Source organism: Rhipicephalus microplus, chromosome 5 (genome assembly GCF_043290135.1).
Source record: "Rhipicephalus microplus isolate Deutch F79 chromosome 5, USDA_Rmic, whole genome shotgun sequence".
Lineage (NCBI taxonomy): Eukaryota > Metazoa > Arthropoda > Arachnida > Ixodida > Ixodidae > Rhipicephalus > Rhipicephalus microplus.
In genome coordinates this window covers 72259863-72285397 of record NC_134704.1, presented here as the reverse complement: position 1 = coordinate 72285397, position 25535 = coordinate 72259863, and the positions used below count along the sequence as shown (strand labels likewise).

General features: G+C 45.8%; 1 protein-coding gene across 2 annotated transcripts; it reads left to right on the top strand.

Moving 5' to 3' along the window:
* Nucleotides 1–2283: 2283 nt before the first annotated feature.
* Nucleotides 2284–22345, top strand: LOC119174427 (uncharacterized). 2 transcript variants are annotated; one of them, XR_005110203.2, is made up of 5 exons: nt 2284–2523; nt 3737–4077; nt 19589–19738; nt 21408–21500; nt 22060–22345. XR_005110203.2 is itself a non-coding variant. In XM_037425318.2 (4 exons), exons 1-4 carry the CDS (start codon nt 2521–2523, stop codon nt 22313–22315), a joined length of 750 nt encoding a protein of 249 aa, XP_037281215.2. In that variant the 5' UTR covers nt 2284–2520; the 3' UTR covers nt 22316–22345. The 2 variants fall into 2 exon arrangements, 1 of the variants encoding a protein (XP_037281215.2); XM_037425318.2 differs by lacking the exon at nt 21408–21500.
* The last annotated feature ends 3190 nt before the right edge of the window (nt 22346–25535 follow it).

Sequence of the window (25535 nt, the reverse complement as noted above, 5' to 3'; positions counted from 1 at the left end):
ATGCTATACACAGAAATACCCTTCAGACGTCCAGAGTGCGGGATTATCGCGGTCCCGTACTGAACCTGCGGGGTCATTAAAGACAATAAAACACAACTGACACGACAGGCGGCGCAATAACTGTCGAAATGCATCCCCGCGTGAACTGAATTATTCCTTTTCTTCTTTCTTTATTTCTTTGCTATCTCTCTCAATTTCTTTTCCTTTCTTTTCGGGCACTGCATGGAGCAAGAACGAACGGATCCGCCCGCGTATGGCAGGCACACTGTATTTGTATGCAGGCATTCGGGCGTTACAACATCGCTCCAACGAAATCGGTGCAGCACTATGAAGGTTAGAGCATAGATATCAACCCTTCCAGGTACGATTACAGGTGACCTGCTTTATCGCAACATAGATTACCACGATGCAAAAAAAACGCTAATCGTGTATCGATCTAATAATAGGAAACAATCTGCACTTATACTGATTAGTCGGGGCAAGCGCCAACTCATTGTAGTTATATTAGTAGTGCACCGTTCTCAACGTGACACATGTTGTGGGGTTACCTGGCCGGGCAGTTCCGCAATGCTCTTTGGATTTCAGCCCACGTGGACGCGTACTGAGTCAAGGGTTACAGATAAGGTAGGTAAGAACCTCGACACAGCACACAAAAGTGTTCATGGTATTTTTATGCGCCTATTCGTCCGCGAAGTCTGCCCATCGAATGTCACCCAATAAAAGAAAAATACGAAAGGCCATCTTCCATCCTTGTTGCGCAATCGAAGCACCCGCTCCGGGCGGCCAAAATGCAGATCGCCCCACCATGTGTGTGTATGTGCGTGTGTGAGTTCACTCTTAGCTGCCCATGGAGAGATATAACTTGGACGGTGTGATGTAACACACAACTGCTGCTGTTGCCGCTGCTGCTGCAGAAAGACTGCAGCCGCCACTGATTCTCTCGCGCCGACTCGTCAGACGACGTGAGATTAGCCATCTTGACGCGTCGGCGTCCACGTATACAGCCGACAAAAGACAGGTCAGTCTAGAAACATGACGGGCGTTGGGAATTAAGCCAAAAATAAACAGAAAAAGTATTGTTTTTGAAAATTGAAACGGAAGGCACGACGTACGTACTGCACAAAGACAGAAATATGCCGATATCAGTGATCTGATGTGTATCGGGTACACGTATGTGCATAACAAAAAAAATTGCTTGAAGGGTGGTGCTCTATTCCAGGAATAACCCCTAACGTAAACGTATTTGCTCAGATGGAATCACGGATAAGAAATAATATTTTGCTTTAGGTAAAAAAAAAAGTGGGATGGAGGACGATAGTTATAGCGTGAGAACATAAAGACCACAAAGAGACAAGAAGTACACGAGCGCTCTTTGCATTCTCTTTGTCGTCGTTCTGTTCTCGCGCTATAACTATCGTCATGTTACACCAACTAGCCCAAACTGCCACACTTTTAAGGGGTGGAGGACTTTCAGTGACAATAACTGTGATGGTCTAACGAGCACATGAAATGGAAACTGTGATAACTTTTAAACTACCCCGTAAAATGTGATAACTAACACTGCCAGACTACCCTGTCAAACACGATTGCTATCACTGCCAAACTTTTTCAAACAGCTTCCTGCCGCACAGAAGGGGTTGCAGATGTCGCCGTTTCCAATCTCAACGTCGTTTATCATAGTGTATTCACTCTAGTTCGCTCTCGTGCCAGTGCAGATCCAGAGGGGGGGGCACCCCCCCCCCCCCCTTAAAGTTCGTGTCAGCATTCCCCCTCTCCTCAGTACGTGTCATACACCTCCTATCATCAATTATAACTATTGAATGCGACCACTGTGAGCACGCATTAACAATATTTCTGTTAAGGTGGGGTTTTTGTGCTAACTAAAAACAAAAACGGCAGGACCCCTCCTTCAGTCTTACTTTTAGTGACACCCCCCCCCCCCCCCATTAAAGGAGTCGCTGGATCTGCCACTGTCTCGTGCGAAGTAGTAAAATATAAAAAGACAGGGGGGGTGAGAAAAATAATCATTGAGAGGTTTAAAGGCGAGGAGGCAAATCAGCACTCTTTAGTGAAATTTAAACCTATAGTAAACGTGACACGCAGTGGAGTCGGGGTGGACACGGTCCGGGCTACGCAGGAGAGCCGGCTCCGAGGGCGAGTGTCCCGCGCTCCTTCTCGAGGACTTGCGAATAAGAAAGGGGAAAAATACAAGATAAAACAAGAAAGATGCGTCGTCTGCCGCTCGGAGACCGTCGCCAGCGGAATACACCGTCGCGGCGCCGACGCGAACAGCGGGCGGCTGGGAAGCACGCGTCATTCAAGGACAACCAGTCCGCGAATCTTCCACGAGCTTCCTGCAGCGCCAGGAGTGCTTCCTAGAAAGGCACGACGCGCAGGAGGCCCCGATCCAGGTCTCCTATATATATTCACCGGCGCGGTGAGGTTAATCGGTTGCGCAGGATTATACTCTTCTTCGAGAGCCGCTCGGACGATCGACGCGGAAGAAGGCCGTCTTCGACAATGGTCAGTGCGGGACGTTTCTGTCTGCAGTCAAGGAACGGAGAGTAATGCATGGCAGTGGCGAGAGGCGTTGGATGATTCGTTGCGAACGGTGCGCGGTCGCAGTTTGAAGGAAAGAGCAGCGACGGAGCGCGGCAACGCTGATGTTGGGGTCCGACTTGTTACGCGACAGCAAATTATTCGTCGTGGAGCGGCGTAACGACGCGCGCGCGGGCTGACCCGATTTCTTCGGTGGTCATGCGTCGTTCCTGAATTCGTTCTCTCGTGTGGTTACTTCGCAGAGAGCAGCGGCATATAACACGTGCCACCACGGGTCAACAAGTTTTAAGAGTCAGCTTATAGAATCAAGATAAAACCAGGGTCCATGTGAGGACAAGGCAGGTGTCAGTGGTTGAGTTAAGAATTTCGTCAGTCCTGAACTGCTTATCCCGAGTGGCTCCTTTGCACTGAGCAGAGACAGAAGCATAGGACACATCGCTATGTGCCTGTCAATATTAAGTTTCAGTTTACATTATACATATAAAAACAATGTAATTGTGAGGACCAATCAGGTTATTAGTGGTCAAGAACTTTCAGCTTACTTGGGCCGCTGTACTTGTGCTCGTCCAAGCGATAATCCAGTCTTATGATTTGTTAATTTTCTTCGAAGTCGCGTTCCCCTCTGAGAAACGGTAGCCATGCACAGCGACAACGGCTCGCTGATCTTATCCCTGTACTGTACTATATTTAACCGAGCATCACATAATTCGTATACGTCCAACCAGAGGAGCAAAACATGGATGCCGAATGTCAGTATTGCTCGCTGTCTTAAGAGCTTTCACGTTTTTGTCAACAGTTACTTATGTTGGTTCTAATAAGCATATTTCACGTACGTTCTTTCTCTAGTCTATAGCTCTATGAACTGACCATGCTGCGCGAGACATGACGTAGTCTCAGAAGTTGACACGCTTCCGTGAGTAAAAAAAAATTCTTGGTTTGCTGGCTAACCATGAAACTTGATAGTTCGCGCTGCCCACGCCATGTGTTTTGATTCGTGTGTTCTCCCAAATAATTTTACATAAGTTTTTTCAACCACCTGCAGAGTTTTGAGATTGCGGGCTCTTGTCTACATTGTGCCCATAATCACAGCTGTGCACATCTGAGATGCGTTGAAGTTTCAGCTCGTTTGTGCAATGCAATGTTTGAGACGTCTCTTCTTGCCAAATCTTTGTCGCAGTCTACGTACACTCGGATGGCCGCGTTCTTCGCGGTGGTGGCTCTGCTTCTCTGCGTCCGGACGTCCTCGGGCCAGGGCGACTCGTACTCGGTCAGCAGCTTCCACCACGAGAGTTTCGGCCCCGACGGCATCGTGATGGGCCGCTCGGGCTACAAGGACTCGACGGGCAAGAGCCGCTTCACGCATTACCAGGTGGGCAAGGACGGCAAGCGCAAGTTCATCAGGGACGACCCCGAGGGTGACATCGAGTCCAGGAGTCTGCTGCCAGACCCTTCCAAGGTCGGCTTCAGCTTCCCAGGAGGGTTCCCCGGTTTCCCAGACCCGCATATCGAGTTCTTCAAGTGAGTACTAGAGTACAAAGACCTGAGTCGTCGTCCGTCAACAGCGCTTCCTTGTGGTCGGGCGTGTGCGGTTGGAGTCATAGGACATTGTTGGTGCAAGTTAGGGAACGTTAGTAAGCGACACGTCTGCAGTGGCAAAACGGCCGTCCAAAGCGCAAGCAAGTGATAGGTGAATAAGAAAACGCGCTATAGAAGAAAAAAAAAACCAAGCCAACGACGAAGCTTCAGAGAGTCTTCACAAGCTCACGATAATCTCACAACGAGTATTGCAGCGTCTTTTCGGAACTCTTGTTAGCCTGGATGCAGAGTGGTAACTTTTGTGCGAGCTGTAACCACGAGTTCTTCAGGAAAGAAGGATTGCATTGTGGGTTTACAAGGCGAGCCTTGGACTCTATCGCTAGCAAGATCTGGGGATTTCTCTCAGCGTCACAAGTAGGGTACTATATACGTTGAAATCTGTGGCGTCACAAGTACATAGCGTTACAGTTTAACCACGAGAACACAAGCTTAAACCTCAAGTTGTGCAACAGGTAATCGGGCACTACTTTCCTCATGAAATTAATGCACGTGATGTAAAAAAAAACTGGTCAGTGCGAATTTGCATACCGCGTCTTTCTGTTACAGGTCAGGAAACAAATTTGACTGAAAATGTTAAAAATAAATGGCAGACGGCTTGATGCGCTTGCGTTTTACCAAAATGTATCATATATACTCCTGGTGCTATTATTTTTATATCGCTTTTCTGTGTAACCTCAGAATACCCTCTGTCCTCACACATTAAAGCGCAACTCCTTCCTAATGTACAGGAATGCCAACGAGCTCAAGACGCTTTTTATTGCTCTCTACGCCCAAGTATGAGGCCAGAAGGGTAAGGTAATAGACCCTACAGACATACGGCATATTTTTGTTCTTCGTAAAGCCCCGCTGCTGCGACAACCACACGGACCTTCTACGCGACTCGGGCGAGATCCGGGACCACGTGAGAACAATAGACGTGAGCAAACTACATGAGGAGGCGGAAGACGCTACCCTATAAGTGTCACATCCGGTGTTTCCACGTGGGAGCAATTAATTTCGTCCGGCTCTTTGTCAAGCAAGGTGGTGCCCCTTCTACAAAGATTGCGCGTTCTCAGTCTTCTCAATCTCTTCATCTCAGTCTGAGTGATTCTATCACAGTATTTCACCCGAGTCTCTTGCTCCTTGGCCTATCATCCACGTCTCACTGTGTGTTCTGCCTTCTTCTTCAATTAGCCTAACTCAAAGCACAACGAGAAGAGAATTTCACTTAACTGGCCAATGCAGCGATGGCCAGCGCAATCAACGTTGTATGCTTTTACGCCTTCTCCAGCATGGTTATGACACCACTGTATGTACTCTGGCTACATTATATCTTACGGGACGCGGCATTTGCGAATAAATCTGAATTCCCGCGGAAGTATGGGCGTCCTATTCCAAAAGCTTCAATCCCTAGCAGCTTTCGCGTTGCTCACAAAACGAGTGGATCATTAAATTAGAAGCAGAGAACAGAAAATTCCGCTTGGTCTGGAATCGTGTCCCACAAATCTTTCCGACCGACTGTATACGTTTCTTTGCCGCGGTGCGCAGCGCGCCATATCATTGAGTCTGCGAGCGAACACACCCCTTTCACTACGCTCATTTTGTTTGATAACTGCCAACAGACAATGAAACAGAGGACGTACTAAAGGGAAATTCCCTCCATAGTGTGTGTGATGTCCTTGGCTTCATTGCCCGTTGACTTTCACGCGGCGGTTACTTGACTAAAGCGCAACCCTTCACTTTCCCGTGGTTCCTCTCTCGTACTAATATGTTTTGCCTGTCTGCTGACAGAACTTGTCCAGCTCTCTCGCCCCCTTAATTGCCGTGAGTGTTTTACCCGTGACAGGAGTTGCCGCGAGCTTGCCGGAGCTCGTGCAATATCTAAGTCTGTGGGGACGGTCACCACGGTCACCACGATAGAGGCGCCGCATGCCCCTCCCCCCTTCCGATTCCTCGTTAGTAAGCCCAGAATTCATCACCATTACCGTGTGCCTTCTATTCACTACATTAATCGAACGGCTGGAAACATCTCGTCTGAACACTTTTTTTTTCTTTTTTTTCTGCTTCTTGTCATAGTTCTCTTTATTTCACCTTGCTTTTTTTTTTTGTTTGGCCACTTCAGGTGCCTTCAATTTCGCCATTAATAGGGAACTCTGCTTGGAGTAACTTACTGAAGGTCCACTAAGCAAGACGTACATGTCGTCCTAACTACAATTCGGGCTGCTTTTCTCGTCAGATGCGGACAGAGACAGGCACACTTCTCAAAACGTAGTGGATACCGTAACATTAGTTGTACAACCACTGTTATTTACTTAAAGCCACCCTCTTTTTATGAATTTGTCTTGACGTTGAATAGGGGGCAGAAGTGTTTCGATAATCATATATATGTAAAAGCAGCATCCGCGTATCTACACCTGGTAGGTGTACTGAGCGCTGCTTCTTCTAATTCTGCATCTATCTCGGACCATTTAAACTGCACCAGGCGCCCGTCTAGCAGCGCTTGTACCTATCGGTCATGACATTGCGTAAAACTGTAGGTTGATAATACACATACATATGTCCACGTCGCAGGCGACGTGGCTGACTAATTGGAACAAGACCCGGCACCAGTTCGTCTACATTCGAAGCTCGACCACCGTGAAAACAAAAAGGAAGGTATGCATGCGCATTGAGAAGGCATAAGAGAACCGCACACGTCGACGATGCGCGCGAGACGTGACGTCATTCAGATCCGATTGGCTCGCGCCGTGGTGACGTGGAACGCATAACATCGACGGATGTTCGAGCCCTTCCATCAAGTGGCGACGACTCAGCTGGCGTTTCGGCATGCGACCGAAGAGACTATGCCACAAAGCGAAGGCGAGACTGTAGACGCGTGCCGAGCGTTGACGGACAAACCTGCGCGTTTCGCAAGAACGCAATAAACTGCCGTCGCCTCCTCCTTGGTTGTTTACCTCAGCCCAAGCGATCGGGCTGCGTGCCAAACCTTGCCAGAGTCTCTTTGTTTTTCTGTCTTTTCTTTGCTGTCTCTCGGTGACGGGCTCTGATGGGCGGGTGACGGGGAATGAAGTTTGACGGGGCGGATCAGGCAAGCTGGCGAGTGTATTTGCACACCGCTGCGCCGATGCGCACCTTCGGCTTTCCCGCAGATGTACGGTAGCATACGTGTCGCGACAGAGGTTCGTCGTAATGACGAAAGCGTGGGATTTGGCGCTTACGACATTCCCGTCTGTCCGTGCGAGCACGAATCGTGATCGTAGAGGCGCAGTAATTGTGGAAAAATAGATGGAGAAGTAAAACGTCTATACAGGTGCGCGCAGTAGCAACTTGAGATGCAAACGGCAGTCTTGCTTGGGTTGCAGGCTTTGCAGAATAGTTTCAGTGCTTAAAGTACACATATACTCCAAAAACTGGCGCCATTAACTCCCTCAAAAAAGAGAAGTGAAAGAGAGGAGAGGTTTACTAAGCGAGAGACGTAAGCTCTACCAGTAGGTCCATGTATCTCACATCAATGGAATGGCATACAAGCAGTTTTCACAGTCGCCATGCTGCTTCATAGCCATCGCCACATTTGCATTACGCTCTATAGCTTTGAGGCAACCTTCAGGAAAACACATGCGTAATTTGGCATAGGAGAGAAGGGGGGGGGGGGGCAGCCTGTTTTTCTTCAGAACTTCGATTTTTCATGTGTATATGTAAACACGGATACAAACGCACGCACCGATGTATACATAAGGAGTGGTTGAACCCTTCCAACCACCCCTGAGAAATACAAAAAAAAATAATATAAAAGGTAAAGGTTGCTACGGCCCTGACCCGTACCGAAGCTATTTGTATAGTATATGCTGTTTGTTCGCGTACGTTAAGCGCTCACTCATAAGCGCGTTCACTACGTTCACTCATAAGCGCTGATGTCGTCGGGTGTTGACGTGCGCACGAAACCGACATAATGGAATGGGTCCATTGATACGAAGATCAACCGCCGCTGCTAGTGTCGAATGAGCTGGGATGGTGCAGTGAAACTCTGCACGAAATAGACCAGACAACACGCGAGCAGCGACAATAGTAGCCGAGAAAGGGTCTATGCTAGACCACAGTTCCCGCTCGAGGCTAATTAATGCCTCAACAGAAGAGCATCAAGAGCCCCTTGAGGCGTAATTGCCAAACAAAGGCAGAATAAGCGGAATTGGTGTGATTAAAGCAACTGTTTTCAGAACTCAGCAAGGACATTGTGTGTGCGTGCGTGCGTGTGTGTGTGTGTGTGTGTGTGTGTGTGTGTGTGTGTGTGTGTGTGTGTGTGTGTGTGTGTGTGTGTGTGTGTGTGTGTGTGTGTGTGTGTGTGTGTGTGTGTGTGTTTAGGGCGTGTGCCACAGAAGTCTGTGCGGCCTATCAGAATCATAAACCTAGGTGCCACAAGAATTGGTAAATCCCACTACGCACAACTTTCGCAAATAACAAAGAAGGCAACAGTTCGTCCAATATATAACGTGCACGTTACCATATTCAAGCCACTGCCACGTGATAATTTGTGCTGAAGAAGGGTGGCGGCCATACTACCAGCTCAAAGCTTAACAAAGAGTGTCGAATAAAGAGCAGTGATACAGCCTACCGGGGCATCTTAAGCGAAGGCTTCTTTGGTAAACCTGTGTATAAGAGAGGTATGGTCAAGACGCAAAGAAACCATACTGCTATCTCCAAGCTTTCTAAAGAGTGCTTAGTAAGGCGCGGTCATACAAGGCATGTGAAAGACTCGCAGAACATGGAGGTGCGTCAGCCTGACGAAGGCAGTGCCACAGGCCTCACTGTTTCACCGGTGTCCGCGAAGCAAAGCTGGCTGAGTTTTTCTAGAAGTTCGATATTACCATCCAGGCGCTTTGAACGAATTTCCCGACGACCCGTTACACTAAGTGAAAAAAAAAAAAAAGAAGAGCGTATGTTACTTTTTTCGGTGGCTCGTCCTGACTCTCCACGCGTGCGACTCTTTTTGAGGAGAGACGTTGACTCTCTTTTGATATTGATTAATCAGACAGGTGAGCTAATCAGTGAGTATTCGAGGTTAAAGGACTGGGCAGGAGAACACGGGCACGACAGAGAAGTGGAAACAACATAAACGTTGTTTCTATTGCGCCGAGTTCTCTCTCATGTTCGTGCTTGCACGCGCAGACGCTTAACAAGGTCATAGGTGTGTGGACAGAGTGGCACCTCCCCCCTCCCCCCCCCCCCCCCCTTAGTCAGCTAAGGGGAGAGAGGCACAAAGTCTGTCCCGTTCGTTGGCTTAATAAGGAGGGAGGCGCTGAGGCGAGCCTTTGCCTCCCTCCCCTCTGAACGGCAATGAGTGTATAACGATACACAAAGTTATTAATCTATTTGAGGAGAGTCGTACAAAGGTGAGAGTCACAAGAAAAGTCAGACGGCTATTTTATATTTTTGCCTTAGATTGCATATGTACGTAATTATAATGGCGTGCTGTCATGCGTTATTTAATGTATTAATGTACAGACCAGTGGCTTACCCAGGAGATGCACAACGCCCCCCTCCACCCCACCTTCTTTTCTTTTCTTTTTTTATTCTGGCATAAGACCACTAAATGAAACTTAAACATATATCTGCCCAGCCCCCACTTAAGATCAAAATGGTGTCCTCCCCCCCCCCCTCCACCCGATAAAAATTTCTGCCTACGCCTCTGGTAAGCTGGCATGGAAGATTAAAATAGGAACAATTCAGGGGTAAAAGCGCGTTCTTTAGTTCTCGTTTGCGCCAGTGCGCACAACGTCAGCGCGACTTCGGCTTTCACACTGAATTTGCGGCATATGACGTCATGTGAGCCATGTTTGGCCACCTCATAGGTAGTTCGATCACGAAAACTAATATTGGTGTTCACGTTTAATTCGTCCATGACTGTACATCGTATCGCATTCAATTCAAAGATCAGTCGATTGTTGTGAGTAGTGGGCAGCTGGCCTTCCTCCATCACAGACAGAGTGCGTAATAAGTTTGTCATTTTCTTGAAGGAGGTTAGGAATCTGTACTCTTGGTTTTGTTCCTATATACGAATTGATTGAAATCGTATGGTCCTGCAACAGAAAGAAAAACTAAGGCACTATGAAAACCTCTCATATAGGTTTTATCGGCGACGTAACTTTCACAAGGTCAAGCTGACCAAAAGTAAGCCGTAGCAATACCCTTCAACCATGACCCCGACAAAACTCCGCAAAAGTGTTGATCAAATGTTTTTTTTTTTTTCGCCCTCGGCAAACTATGCGAAGAGTACATTAAAAATTCAACTTCTATAGCTTCTACAGCACGAGTAATTCATACATGGACACGCATTAAAAGAAACAAACTAGCGGGTCTGTGAAACTGGAAAGCACGTTAACTAGAAAAAAACTACCGCAAAGCTCGCCACAGCTGTGTAAATTCTTAGAAAAGCATGTAAGCGATTCGAGTCAATCCATCTCTTGTATCGCAATACAACGGCCACTCAATCCAGAGGCTGTGGTAAATCTCACGTATATTTTTTTTTCTCGCACGCAGTCATTTTAAGCGGCACCTAGAGGCTGATGTTTCGAGTGTGGTTCCCGATAATTGATTCTGAAGGCACAAAAAAAAACTACAAGCAAAGACATATTTATCAAGAGCAGATCAGCGAGACAGCGAACCGAATTCCGTTGCAGTCGAGTGCGCCTCCACTGCAGGAACGCGATCTGTTTCTTGATATGCTGGTTCGAGGCAGCGCGAATAGACGACGCTTGTTTACGAAGAACACTAACCGGTAAACAGGTTGCTATACATAGAGACTATTCAAAGGATGTGTTTAGGTGTCGCCGTTGCGGACTGTGACCTTGACGTTTTATATCATTGACCGCTTAACGATCAGGGGCGCCACGGGGATATTAATGGGGGTGGGTATTATTCAAAATTGACTTCCTTCGGGGGAGGAGAGGCGCGCGAAAAACTTAAGCCTTTTTTGAGTTATGAATATGCTGTTTTTTTTAGAGAGAGAGAGAGGGAACAATGACGGACAGGCGTGCGCCCTCTGTGCGCCATTTCTGCAAACACATCCATACCTGCACAGGCGTGCGTGCGTGTGTGTGTGGTAGGGGGGGGGGGAGGGGGTGCTGCACTACGGCGACCTTTTCGAACAGCAGATATCGCGAGGTCGATCTCGAACCTACTCCATCCCGACGCCTGAACGAGAAAAATATGTACAATAGAGCGGATATGACGCACTCTGCAGGGCAAACCGCGGTGCCGGGGCAAAAACTATACCACCGTGCTGACACGATGCTGCGAAACGACCGCATGTCGCGACGAACTCTTTCCACGGTGACATTCAACTCGGGAAATTCCCGAGCGGGATGTCTTGTTGCAAGCTTAGCCGAAAATAGAAGATCGTCGACGCGTTGATAAAGAACGGCGCTGCTGGCGGCATATTGAATGAACTCGGCACGACTCCGTGTTGTTTTGCAAGGTTCGCTCCCACCCATAAATATAGCTCGTTTAATTAATTCCTATTTCTGTGGCAAGCATTCCAGTCTTCCAGGTCTTTGACGTAGCCGTCGACTACTTGCCGGAATTTCTTTTCTCGGGGAAGGCTGGAGGGGACGTGACGTTTGTAGTGTGCTTGAATACGCAAGCAAAATTGAACTTTCTTGCTTTGTTTTGTAGGTGGGGAGGGGGGGGGTGATTTCCCCTTAACTGCACCCCTACCGGGATGCTATCCGCATAATGTTATGCTTGAGATGGGGAATTTCGGATAGCAACCATTTTATTCAAAAATGGTCTCACACTGCTGTTTAAAAAAAGGTTGTCTACACTATGTACAAAAAAAAACAAGGAAATCATAACACTCCAGTAATAAGGGTCACACACGCATGTTGTACATGCACTATGTTGTAGTGAACGCGTAATTACTCTAACATACATGGAAGACGTGGCATGCATGTACTAACCTTATTACTGGAGACTGAATTATAGGCAAACGCCTATTTTGTTTCTTGCGTTCTAATTGTGCCGTTTTGATGCATGAGCATGAATTAGAGGCCAAGAATGACTTTTATAGTGTTTTTATAGTGCCTGTAAAGCCTTTTTTTTTTCACATTTGTGCCTAAATTCCTATAAAAGCCTATCAACTCTTATTTCCAAAATAGGTGCCATTATGAACGCTATTAAACCTCAAATTTTGCTTACGAGTGCAGTTGGAGACCTGAATTGTGTTACCGGTCAAAATTGAGCTTTCAGAACTCCACAAGGTGCGACCTATACTCCATATCAGGAGTTCATTCCAGCGCTGTCGAGGCTACAAGGCCCCTTAGCCAATGGGAAGGCCTTTTAGCCTCTAGACGTTAATTCATCCGCGTCGCGTCGTCTGCTCGTCATCTCCCCGGCATCTGTACACACGCGTACGGAACAGGAGGTGCTTCTGCAGAAGCAGGGCGATGGAGAACGAATGCGAAACGGTGGAGTGTCATCAGAAAAATGTAAGGTCTAGGTAAAAAAAAAAATCGGATGTCCACGAGGTTTGCGTTGATGTTTGTCACTTACTTCCTAAAAAGTGCTTCACCAGGTCAAATAACAAATTTCGGTTAGATACTGGAAGTTGTTGCGTGCCACCCCTTAGTACCACAAGAATTCTTTAATGGGTTCATTACGAGCCGCGAAAGCACGATGCGAGGAGGTGAGCTTGAAACCTATGCCACCCGCCCGGTGTATAGACTTCGCAAAACCGAATTCTTACCTTGCCCTCTTCGGGATCGGAGCAACTCGGAGCAGGAAGATCACACGACGCAGGCGCATAAACACGTCATGCGCGAGCACGCAAGGTTACATCCACATGACATGCCCTATAGTCGGTTCGGTGTTATCTGTATTGTATATACTGCACATGTTTCTGCGGGATGAATTCCCCTATGCGTGCACGTTTTGAGAGGCTCGCATGGATAATGTATCCTCATCACGATACACAGAGTCGCACTGCTGGAGAGAGAGAGATCTGGTATGGGGAAATACAGGAAGGTTAACCGGAAAGTAAGCATTTGGTTTGCTACCCTGCACTGGGAAAGGGGTAAGGAGAGGCAGAAAAGTATGAAAGAGGGAGGGAGGGAGGGAGGGAGTGGAAACATACACCGCTGGAACTGCTCTGGTGCACCAGAGACACTCCAAGCATTGTCAGTGCTGGCACCGGCACGATTCCAGAATGGCGAGAACAACGCTGACGAAATGGAGGCAGCTTAGTCTCGCATCTTACTCAATACAAAGTTTTAAAACATGAATAATTAACAAGCACATATTCCGTTTGTATGTTTTAATATTTCCGTCAACTTTCATTGCTCTATTCAAGCAACAGATTGCAGAAATTGCACACGTCGCCTCGAACAATTTCCGCAGTGTCACGTACTATTACTAGTGAGCACCCAGTGCGTGCACTTGTCTAGCCCTCTCGAAATGCTCAAACCTGGCGAGGGGAGCTTCAAGGTGTTCACAGACAGAGGAGAAATTGACCCGTTGATTAGACTCGGTTAATACGAGGCTGAGAGGGAAAGTTCAGGAATTCAGAGTGTCGCTGCAGAACAGGTACTCGGCTCTTAGTGAGGAAACCAACCTTAGCGTAGATACAATGAATGATAATCTGACGAGTATCATTACGGAGTGTGCAGTGGAAGTTGGAGGCAGGGTAGTTAGACAGGACACTGGCAAGCTTTCCCAGGAAACGAAGAACCTAATTAAGAAGCGTCAAATCATGAAAGTATCAAATACAAGAGACAAAATAGAACTGACAGAGCTTTCGAAGTTGATTAAGAGACGTAAGGTATGCGATGTAAGACGGTATAACATGGAGAGAATTGAACACGCTCTGAAAAACGGAGGAAGCGTCAAAGCAGTGAAGAGGAAACTTGGGATAGGCAAAAGTCGGATGTATGCACTAAGCGACAAAGAAGGCAAAATAACTACCAATATGGATAGGATAGTTAAAATAGCGGAGGAGTTTTACAGAGATCTGTACAGTAGCCGAGACAACCACGACCTTAATACTATAAGAACTAGCAGTAACCCAGATGACACCCGACCAGTAATCATAGAAGAAGTCAGAAAAGCTTTGGAGAGCATGCAAAGAGGCAAAGCTGCTGCATGGTGAGGACCAGGTAACATCAGATCTGCTGAAAGATGGAGGACAGATTCTGTTAGAAAAACTAGCCACCCTGTTTACGAGGTGTCTCCTGACGGGAAGGGTACCAGAGTCTTGGAAGAACGCTAACATCATCTTAATACATAAGAAAGGAGATGACAAGGACTTGAAGAATTACAGGCCGATCAGCTTGCTCTTTGTAGTATACAAGCTATTTACAAAGGTAATTGCTAACAGAGTAAAGAAAACATTAGAATTCAATCAACCAAAGGAACAAGCAGGATTTCGAACAGGCTGCTCAACAATTGACCACATTCATACTATCAATCAGGTAATAGAGAAATGCTCAGGGTATAACCAACCACTATACATAGCCTTCATAGATTACGAGAAGGCGTTTGATTCAGTAGAAATATCAGCCGTCATGCAGACACTGCGGAATCAGGGCGTAGATGAAGTATATATAAAGATTCTGGAAGAAATCTACAGGGGATCAACTGCTACCATAGTGCTTCATAAAGAAAGCAACAGAATACCAATCAAGAAGGGTGTGAGGCAGGGGGACACAATTAATCTCCCCAATGCTATTTACCGCTTGCTTACAGGAGGTTTTCAGAAGCCTAGAATGGGAACAGTTAGGGATAAGAGTTAATGGAGAGTACCTCAGTAACCTGCGCTTCGCCGATGACATTGCATTGCTGAGTAACTCAGCGGACGAATTGCAACTCATGATTACGGAGTACGACAAGGAGAGCAGAAAGGTACGTGGGTCTTAAAATTAATTTGCAGAAAACGAAAGTAATGCACAACAACCTCGGAAAGGCGCAGCGCTTCGAGATAGGTAATAGTGCACTTGAAGTTGTAAAAGACTATGTCTACTTAGGGCAGGTAATAACCGCAGAGCCGAACCACGAGATTGAAGTAACTAGAAGAATAAGAATGGGGTGGAGCACATTCGGCAAGCACTCTCAAATTATGACAGGTAGATTGCCACTATCCCTCAAGAGGAAGGTATATAACAGCTGTATCTTGCCGTACTTAGCTACGGAGCAGAAACCTGGAGACTTACAAAGAGGGTTCAGCTTAAATTGAGGACGACGCAGCGAGCAATGGAAAGAAAAATGGTAGGTGTAACCTTAAGAGACAAGAAGAGAGCAGAATGGATTAGGGGACAAATGGGGGTTAAGGATATCATAGTTGAAATAAAGAAGAGGAAATGGACATTGGCCGGGCATGTAGCGCGTAGACAGGATAACCGCTGGTCATTAAGGGTAACTAACTGGATTCCCAGAGAAGGGAAGCGGGTTAGGGGGAGACAGAAGGTTAGGTGGGCAGATGAGACTAAGAAGTTTGCGGATATAAATTGGCAGCAGCAAGCACAGGACCAGGTTAACTGGCGGAACATGGGAGATGCCTTTGTCCTGCAGTGGACGTAGTCAGGCTGATGGTGATGATGATGAATACGAGGCTAAAATAACCTTGTGGCATATTAGCGGTATGGATATTTGCTCCTCTGCGACCATTCTCAGCCATGCCGAAATGGAAGAGACCCAGGAACGTGTTATCGATAGTGGACACATGAGTCACCATGCTAGACAATAAAAGGAGAGGCCGTGTTTTGCAAACTCTGCGGGAAAAAATGAAATGGCTATAGTAGACCATTGGTGCATTTGCATTGTTATGAACTAAATGATTCGGGTCCCGCACGTATTTCTTCGAAAATTGATTTTTCGTGAAATTTTGTGCGTTGAGAAAAAAAGTGGTTAACGATTGAGAGTACTAGGTGCTCTATACTATGGGAGAGTGTAAAGCCATCCCGGGGTCCTCACCCTTGATGAAGCCACCTAGTATAACCTAGGCGATTAGATAAAAAAAAGGTCAACGATTTCGAGTACTTCGTACTCAACTATGGGAGAGCAGTGAGCCGTTCCGATTAAGAAACCTAACAATTGCTTTTCACACACCAAGGAGCATTGAAAGACTTTACTCTAGCTGATTTCACCAGAACCACCGTTATCGCTCAAGCCCACTAGGCATACAGTTCCTGCGCAGTTGGTTAGTCAGGGCACTTAAAAAAATTCAGAGGTCCGTGCACTTGCACATTTCATATTCGGCGTGCAGCCTTTAAACTGAATTCCCAACACTGTATTCGGAACATTTTAATACAGCTAGCTTTCTTGGGCCCATAGTCGTGACATGCGCTTCGAAACCTCTGTACACGTAACATTTAGTATCTATAAGCTGGACTACGTGTCGGTGTCGCAGCGAGCGAAAAGTGATTGAAAGTCTCATAACTGTTCTTGCCGTACCCGAAATGGATTATACTTAAATGCATTATAGTGGGGGTACAATAACTTCTAATAACATCACTTATACTTCCCTTGGTACGATTCTCTGTTAGATCTTATTGTGTCTGACAAAAAAAAACAAGCCCTTAAATCTACACTTCTTTCTTCTATTGTGCTGTCTGTGTCTTGATTTTATCGTTCCGATTACGGCCTCCCGGGGTTGATGCAGGAACCGACACTCATAGGCAGAGAGTATAGCTTGAATGCAAAAATAAATGTGCGTGATTTATTAATCTAATTCCGGTGTCACACGGACACATTTAATCGCGATCAGGGCGATCCGGATCGGTTTTATTAATCGCGGTCAGCTTTATGGCCCCGCTGCACTTCCCAAGCTAATTCGGTCCGAGCTTGGGTCAGATGAAATGCACCAGGCGGCACTTGTGGGGCCTAAAACATGTCATTGGCGAAACTCAGCGTACTATATTTCTAGAGATCCCTTCATCAGCAATGTTATTGATGCAAGAACCGCTCGAACATCAAAACTTTGCGTACCACTACAAAAACCATTTCATTTTCATTAATCCATTTTCCCTTTAACTTTAAGTTTAAGTTTAAGTTTAAGAACTTTAAGTTTTCCCTGTCCTTAACTGTATTGGTGCGTGAGATTATCTCCGCTTTTATGTCTGGTGGCAACCGCTCGAAGCCTTCTACTCGCAGTAAAGCGGCAATTTCGTTGTACGCGCCAGGGTTTTACTTCTTGCTCTTCAGGTCTCCCAGTCGCTCCTGCCAGCGGTAAATTGCTGTAGAGGTCTCTTCATTCGACCACGAAGTACGCACATGCTGCGACGTAGTCGAAAAGTTGGCGACACCCCTAATGAGTTTGTTTTGAGGGGCTCCAACCTCTGCTACGGTGCGAGAGTTCAAGTAAGCGCGGAAGAAGACGGTCATCTGCTCACCGTCTGCTTCTCCCATAACTACATGCGGTCAATACGACTCTTAAAATATGCAATATTTCAGATATTGTTCTAATTTAAACAGTCTACAATTTTCTTTTTTTAAAATAAAAATCTAGCTGTTTTAATGTGTCTTTATTTAACTACGCTCGGTTTACTTGTTTATTGTGCTTTCAAGAAGCTTGGCCAGGGGGCGCAGACGACAGCGAAATCGCGATCTCCCAGCCAGATCACTATGCGTGCATCGCGATAGTCTTGATCCTGATCGCACCTGATCGGGATTAATAGTGACCGTGCAGCAGCACCTAATCCAGATCGTGGTTAATTGGGATCGGCACTGCTCTCGATTAAAAATGCCCGTTCGACACCATTCCATAAGAGATTAGAAACGTAACGCTATGGCGTATCTGCAGCTGGGGGCAGACTGGTGTTGCATAAGGACAGGAAGTCCATTGCTGTTACACAGTGGCTTCGGCTGTAGTGATGTCTGTGAAATACAGCAAAACCTCGTTAATTAAACGCTCGTCATTTCAGAATATCGGGCGATAAGGAGGTGTTCTCTGGTTCCGGCCAGCACGTAGATTGTCAATGACATCAAACTCTCGTTAATTCATGCTCGGGATGTGTCTTCAGTCTTTATCACTATGTTTGCGCTGTTTTTACATCCAAAACATGAACCACAAACTAGCCCAACTTTCACTTCCAGCCTCATTAATTCGGTAAAACTAGCTGCTCGGCGAGATGCTTCGTAATTATAAACAAGAAAAGAAATAGTTGCGCAAAGACTAGACAAAGACACAGAAAATATAGGCGAGCGCAATTTTCTTTTTTCTCGTTAACTCGGTCATATTTGGGTGAAACCCGGCTAATTTCAACGATTCTTGGAGTGCGTCAAGCACAAAACGACGCAAGTATGTAACGTAAAACAGCGAAAACGACGTTCGCGAACAGCCGATACATATTTCACACGCTGCGATCGCATTGTCTCTTCGCTCGTCCCGACGAAAGCGCTGGAAGCTAAGCAGGGAGGGATGGGAGGAGCAAACAAAAAAACGTCACTCGCGCCTCGTGACCTTAGGCACTTTTTTTTCTTCGAAAATGCAACTTTTTTAATGCGATTGCGCGCGCACGCGTGGACAAGTGGCGGCCTCTTGCGGCGACTTCTGTAACAACCGAGCGTACCATGTTCAAATCGGCCAATAACTGAATAGATGGGCTTACTACGAGTGATTTTTGGGCTTATTCCGTAATTTGTCGAGAGAAGAGAAAGCTATTTTTGGCTGACTTTGATAACTTACTGTGAATTCTAGGCCGCGTGCTGTGCTATAATATTTGGCTCGTGTGTTGTCGGGAGCCTCTACTACCGACAGGCAGCGTTTTCTGACCATGCTCAAACAGTGTTGCAGGGGCCCTTTAATGGGTCACTAAATTGAAACAATAAATCGCATTACATTTATAAATTGTACTGTGCGAAATAACATTGCTAAGTTCACCATAATAGGTTTATTAACGGGTCAAAATTCGGGTCAAACTATTATTGTTAAATTTCACATCGGAATTTCCGTTCGTGGAGTCACTCATTTCATTCAAAGTAAATATGTTTCGTATTTCACCAACATGGACTACACGTCATTTCCTTAAACTCGGTATGTTGGGTATGTGGCTCCCTCAGAAAGCAATGTACTTCACCTTTACTGATTGTGAAGTATATGCAGATGTTGAAACCCTGTAGACACCATTGGAAACTATGAAGTCACGGCATTTGGTACGGGAACTTTCAGGTGGCGCGGCCACCCGCGTTTTGTTCTTGTGCTTTTTTTTTCGCTTACCAAAATCTTTGTGCCGGCAAGCGAGATGATTTTGGAATAGCGAGGGAGAAATTCACTAATACAAGAAAAAATCTTTTTTTTCTTTTTAGTGAGTTTTTAAGAACAAAACTGATTTCCAATTTGTCTTCCGCTAATGACAGCTACGAAATAGAAACTGATGCCAATGGTATTCCCAAAGCATATTTCACCAAGCTGTGTTGATTTTGTATTGGGGTTTACTGTAACTCAAGCAAACTCGCTATTCGATTCGTGCAGGGCCCTGGGCTTCCCCAAGAGCGCCTTCTTCCCCAGTTTTCCCCAGGATCTGCTGCCACATGATCTCCTGCCACCTTCTGTAGCCAGCGGATCCGGAAGCTACGGTCAAGGAGTGGAAGGTCGCAAGGGCAGCACGAACAACAACTTCCCGTGAGAAAGTCAAAGCTTCGACTTTTGCATGTTCAAGCTTTACAAACTGCCCAATGTTTGCTACTACATCAACATCGCAGAAGTTTCTTCAGCCTAGTACAACACAAAGGCTGTTCATCAGGTTGAAGGCTGTGTAAAATCCCACCTGGTATTACACCAGCTTAAAACACGATGCGCATGGCAATGTAATGAGATACACAATGGCATAAGTCAAGCATTTCGACGGGACAACAGCGACATGTGTAGCTTCGGAATGACCAATGCCGTAACATCCTGCATGCCCACATGTGCCGTCCTTGTTACCGTAAAAAAAGATTGCGAGGACCAGTGGCGCAGCCAAGCCAGGAGAAGCGAGGGTTCATTGCAGGCAAGAGAAAGGGAGGAGAGCGACAGTTTTGCGGGTATCTTCATGGGTACGCACGAGACGCGAGCATGCGTATCTTGGCACGAGATGCCAGCATGCGTAATGAGACGCGAGATGAGGGCATGCGCAGTAGGGGTGTGCAGAGGGACAGCGTTACATCGGCTAGTCATAGAGCTGCTTCGCATCTAAAAATTTTAAAAAAAATGCTCAAGGACATGACGCACGCAGATGAGTATGGTAAGCTTGTAGCCCCTTGTCAACCCCCCTTCCTTAATTAAAGCCCCTATTCACGGGTACGGAATTGAAGAAAAAACGCTTGAAGCATGCAACCAATCTCTGTAACTTAACCTGTGCATGACGAATGCTAAGAATTATTGTGAGACAAATAGTGAGGCAAAAAAGCACCTTAATAAAACCACTCAACACTCAGGAAACTGTTGCAGGGCCCCTTTAAGTTCTCGCGATAGTTTGACGTTTCCAGTACTTGACAATGATCCCAATTTGACGTAATTGTCTGTTACAACTGACTCGATCACACTGACAATCATTGCTGTGGTACAGAAGTAAAAACTTTCAGTCATGCATATTTAGCCATCCTTTCATTGCATGAAAGATGGCTAAATTACACAGTCTAAACAATATTTAGTGTATACATTTCACGTCTTTAGAGGAGGAGTAGAGGAGGAGTACCACAAATTAAAAGACACTAAATGAACAGTGAAACAGTCATCCCATCCATCACACATAAAATTTTTGAAGTGTAATGCTACATTGCCCCTTTTTCAAATCTAACTGCACCCTCCTTAAATCAAACGTACAGTGCATGCATGGCATGTGACATAAGGCCATACTGCATACCAATATATGGCCTAAAGCATTCTGCACCGATGCCAAAAGCCCTCTCTATTCAAACCTATCTTCACTTAGAATTTCCTCTACTTTCCTTGAATCATATGCATTATGCATGATTGACATGCGAGATACCTTTGCAAATCAATGTATGGCCTACACGGTTTAGCACTCTTGCCAGAAGCTCCAACCTTCGCAATCCTTTCTTCACTTGGCATTATCTGCACCTTCTCTGAAACATATGTACCATGCATGCACGGAATGAGCAATAAGGCCGCTGCGTATAAATACACAGTCTATGCCATTCTACGCCCCTGCCACGAGCTCCCCCTACACACATTTGTGTGGATGAATCTTTACACTCCCCTACCCCAAGTGTGTTCCAACTTGCACGTGTGTTTATGATCCAACCCTTGCCTTTCTTGCTGTGTCCTACTGACCTACTCACGCATGCAGCTCGTCTGCACGTGCACGCCCCTCCTACTGAGATCCCGGACAACTCCTTCCTCCCGTACGGACACTACTGCATGACGTGGCGACTCTCGAAAAGTAACTAAAGTTGTCTGATTTTTCATACATAAACATGTTTTTTTCTGAGAGCTAGTTAAGGGACAGAAGCGAATAACCATGGGAACTAGCAGGCTGTTTTGACGAATTGTTTGCATTGACAAAGTAATGAATTTTGTTATACCCCCTATAATATATATACATGGATACAAAACAGTTGTTATTGTTGCGATTAAATGTGGTACTTTTGCTAAGGAATGTAATGCAAAGCAGAGATGCTTCAACATTCAAAATGAGAGTTTCCGAAAACAAGACGAAAGAGCTTCATTAACATTTCCTAGGTGTTGTCATGATATTTTCATAATGACTGCATTTAGCAAGAGATATGGAGAAAAGAGCCAGATTTCTATTCTCAGCTTCAAAACTGAAATAAGCTACCTGTTAGCTATTTCCCCGATATAGTCAGTTTGGCCTCTGAAAGTCGCGTCCCCCCTATAGGCAAGAAGATTCATAACTACAGAATTGAAATATGAGAGCTGAAAGAACATTATGACGTGTGCTAGAGATCAAGATAACCATAACGTTTTGGTGCGCTATGCAGAACCACATCAACAACAAACTTTTTCGGCGGGTCTCTGCTGCCGCCTGTCATCACCACACACCACTTCTTTCCGCCTGACCTTCTTCCACGAGAACTGCAGACCACACCGTCCCCAGGAGCCAGTGGGGCCAAGGGTACTCGCCCCGCCCCCCTGCCTGCATCGGGTCTCTCGGAGACCTCACCGCCACACAACAGGCACATCCCACCGCCACCAGTGCCTAGGGAGCAGGCAAATCAACGCTACACACTGCAGTGACAAAACGAAAAATAAGACTCGGGCCGTCAATGCCTCCTGTTCTTCCTCCCGTCAGGCAGGGAGCTGGTTGGGTGTCGCTGCTGTAGGACCACTGTCCTTGCATGAATGATGTGGAAACATCCCAATGATGTATTGAAAATGCTCCTTGGACTCTGAAGCATGAACTCAACATGAGAAACTAAGGCTCATTCACACCTGCGAGTAGCACCGGTAGCATGACCGTTTTAACGACTGGCAACCAAAAAGCAATTCAAGACACAACCTATACACATCATTGCACTAAATTTGCGTCTCCTCGCATTGCCACAGCCTCGTGAAGTAAGCTGACATCCTGTTACTGACATCTCACTGGTTCAAAGGTTAGCGGCCACAGTCACATGACTTAAAGATCAAGCAACGAGCGACCGAGCCAGAGCAGTCGCTTAATGACTGAAGTGACTATTTGCGACCAATCACCTTGCAGCTAGATTGGCCGCATGGCTTGTGCTAGTCCCAGGTGTGAATGAGCTTTCGCTGTGTTAAAGTACCATTTCTGAGCGATTCCTATGACGAGTTCCTTAAGGAACACTACTCTCTGTTCTCGTGATTTCCATAAAAGATGTCCCAGTCATTACAAAAAGCTCTATAATCCCTCAGTGGCAGTCACATCATAGCAACATAACCCAAAATGTGGCACTCTTTTCCATGTGGCATTCAGGCAGAAGCTTCGCATCAAAAAGAAGTTATGAACACATTTGAAAGTAAAATTTTGCAGTGAATGGCAGTACAGTCAATGCATCGGCAGTGAGTGGTCACGCACTGCTCAACTGTATGTAATAAAGTTTTCGCAAAGCTAGAGCAAATGTCGTCAAAGTAGCTCCAACAAAGACGTTGTCACTCATGCCGGTGAATAGATTTCAAGATGTGTAGACTAGATTCATCGAGCTAACCATTCTTTAATTATTGCCTTCGTGTTTAAATCCAAGCAACATAAGAATTTCAAGTACTGATACACTGTCAAGCCTCCATTATATTGGAAGCCGTGTAAGCAAATTCAGCGCTAAATGCAAGAACATAAAAGTATTATATGAAGAGTGTGTAAAGAGACTTTATCGAGGCATAATTGTAATAACAATGAGCAAGTTTTTTCTCCATGCATATATGAACGAAACATCCCATTTTCGCACCACTTTCACAAGAGAGTTCGTTCTTTTTTCCATGCCAGTTTGGTGCTTTTGTCAGAACTGTACCAGAAGTCTTTCCAGCCAAAGAATTGTGCACCTGTCATACCAATCACTTTTATGTCACGGACTTACTTTTACAGCAAATAAAAGCCATGTACCTTTGTGGGGAAAAAAATAAACATGTTGCAAATACTATGCAAATATGTGTAGCACACAGCGTGAAGCTCCTTTAGCTAAGCCACACACACACACGCACTAAAGAAACATGCGCCTGCAGTACTGCAGGAGGGAAAGCGTAATGTGGTATTCTATTCAAACCGTTTTCCCGTGAAGAGGTTGAGGTCCATATTACCTCGTTTACTTTGTATCGATAAGTCCTGCAGCAAAAAAAAATAATAACATAACGAATGACACTTAGTAAAATTAACAATCAGCAAAAAAAAAAGCATACTAGCACACTGAAACGAGTTGGTAATGTCGTGGTCAATGCTGTTTCACCTGGATTCCAGCACACCAAATCGTGGCGGGTGTGTATGGGAAGAGCTCTGTATCTCAGTGTGGTCTGCTGGAAAAAAATCAGTGGTGTGTCAGCGTTAGCCTGGAAGAAACTGAATATGGGGGGGGGTGTAAACCATTGCGCTACGGTAGATAAATAACATTAGTGAAAGCAAAATAAACATATCTATTTGAAGGTCAATAAAATACGCAACAGGAAGAAGCTGAGCAAGCGTGACGGCTACCCCTGCAGTGTAAGCATTTAGCAACAGAACCTTCGCTATCCCCTCCACCCCAACCATCGTATATTTTTGAACGAGTCATAAAAGTGTAAGTTTCATTGCACTTGAAAGCTGTTTACGAAAGGGTTTAACCGTAGCCATGTTTTCCTGGGTACGCAGTGGGACATGCCAACTGGAAATGCAACAAGTGCCTTTAAAGTGGGAAGCTGTCTTTTTTTTTTTTTTTTTCAACGAGAAAGTGTTTCAATTATCTAAGATGGCATGATGAAAGAGATTATGTGTTTCACGTGCGTCTACGAAATATCAAGTCAGTCTTTATGTACACTGTGCCATTAGTTTTAAAGTTTGCCTTCAGTGAAAGTATCATTTGATGACATTTTCATTAAAGTGGCAGCACATCTCTCTCTATGCTATATGTCGCCATACTCTTCACATGTTACGAATTGCAGCAAGTGCTGTGTTATAGTTCTAGCTTTCCTAGAACAAAAGTTATGAAGTTTCAGAGTCCTAACTTAAATGACTGTGAAAAGTGCCCTTTGTATTTCAGCCTCTCTAAATGCAGTTATGCTTGATGATGATTGATTGATTGGTGGGGTTTAACGTCCCAAAACCTCCATATGATTATGAGAGACGCCGTAGTGGAGGGTTCCGGAAATTTCGACCACCTGGGGTTCTTTAACGTGCACCCAAATCTGAGCACACGGGCCTACAACATTTCCACCTCCATCGGAAATGCAGCCGCCGCAGCCGGGATTCGAACCTGCGACCTGCGGGTCAGCAGCAGAGTACCTTAGCCACTAGACCATCGCGGCGGGGCAAAATGCAGTTATGCTACCGAGCAATTCTCATTTGGTACCTTTCCTGAAGCAGCAAAATTCTAAATTTGGAGAATGAAGGGTAGGCAACAATTTGCATCTTGGAGCACTTCGGAGCAGGTAACTTTAAATAGGCGAGCGCCCTGGAGACGTGTCCCTTAAAGGCCAACTCCGGCGATTTTTCAAGGTCAATGGATCTCTATGAAATTTGCTAGGTATGTTCCTTTGCACATTTTCATCATTTATGCCAAACTACAGGCTTGAGAGTCGCACTGAGTGTTTGCAAATGAATTTTAAAGATTGCCTCGAAAAGCTCACCTCGCAAGCCAGAATTATTGGCAATACTGTCTGTGTGACGTCATGTTTTGCATGTCAACGGAAGTGAAGCATCCGATGGCATCGCTGCTTTGGCTGCTACAGCATTTATTTTGCTGGCCACAAGGTAACGGCAGCAGTGTTTGGCACGGCTATAGCACGAGAAAGCTTTATTCCTTTCTCAATGGTG

Coding starts and splice junctions, on each gene's coding strand:
- LOC119174427 (XM_037425318.2), top strand. Junction 4,078..19,588: donor CCGCATATCGAGTTCTTCAA/GTGAGTACTAGA, acceptor CGATTCGTGCAG/GGCCCTGGGCTTCCCCAAGA. Junction 19,739..22,059: donor AGCACGAACAACAACTTCCC/GTGAGAAAGTCA, acceptor TGCGCTATGCAG/AACCACATCAACAACAAACT.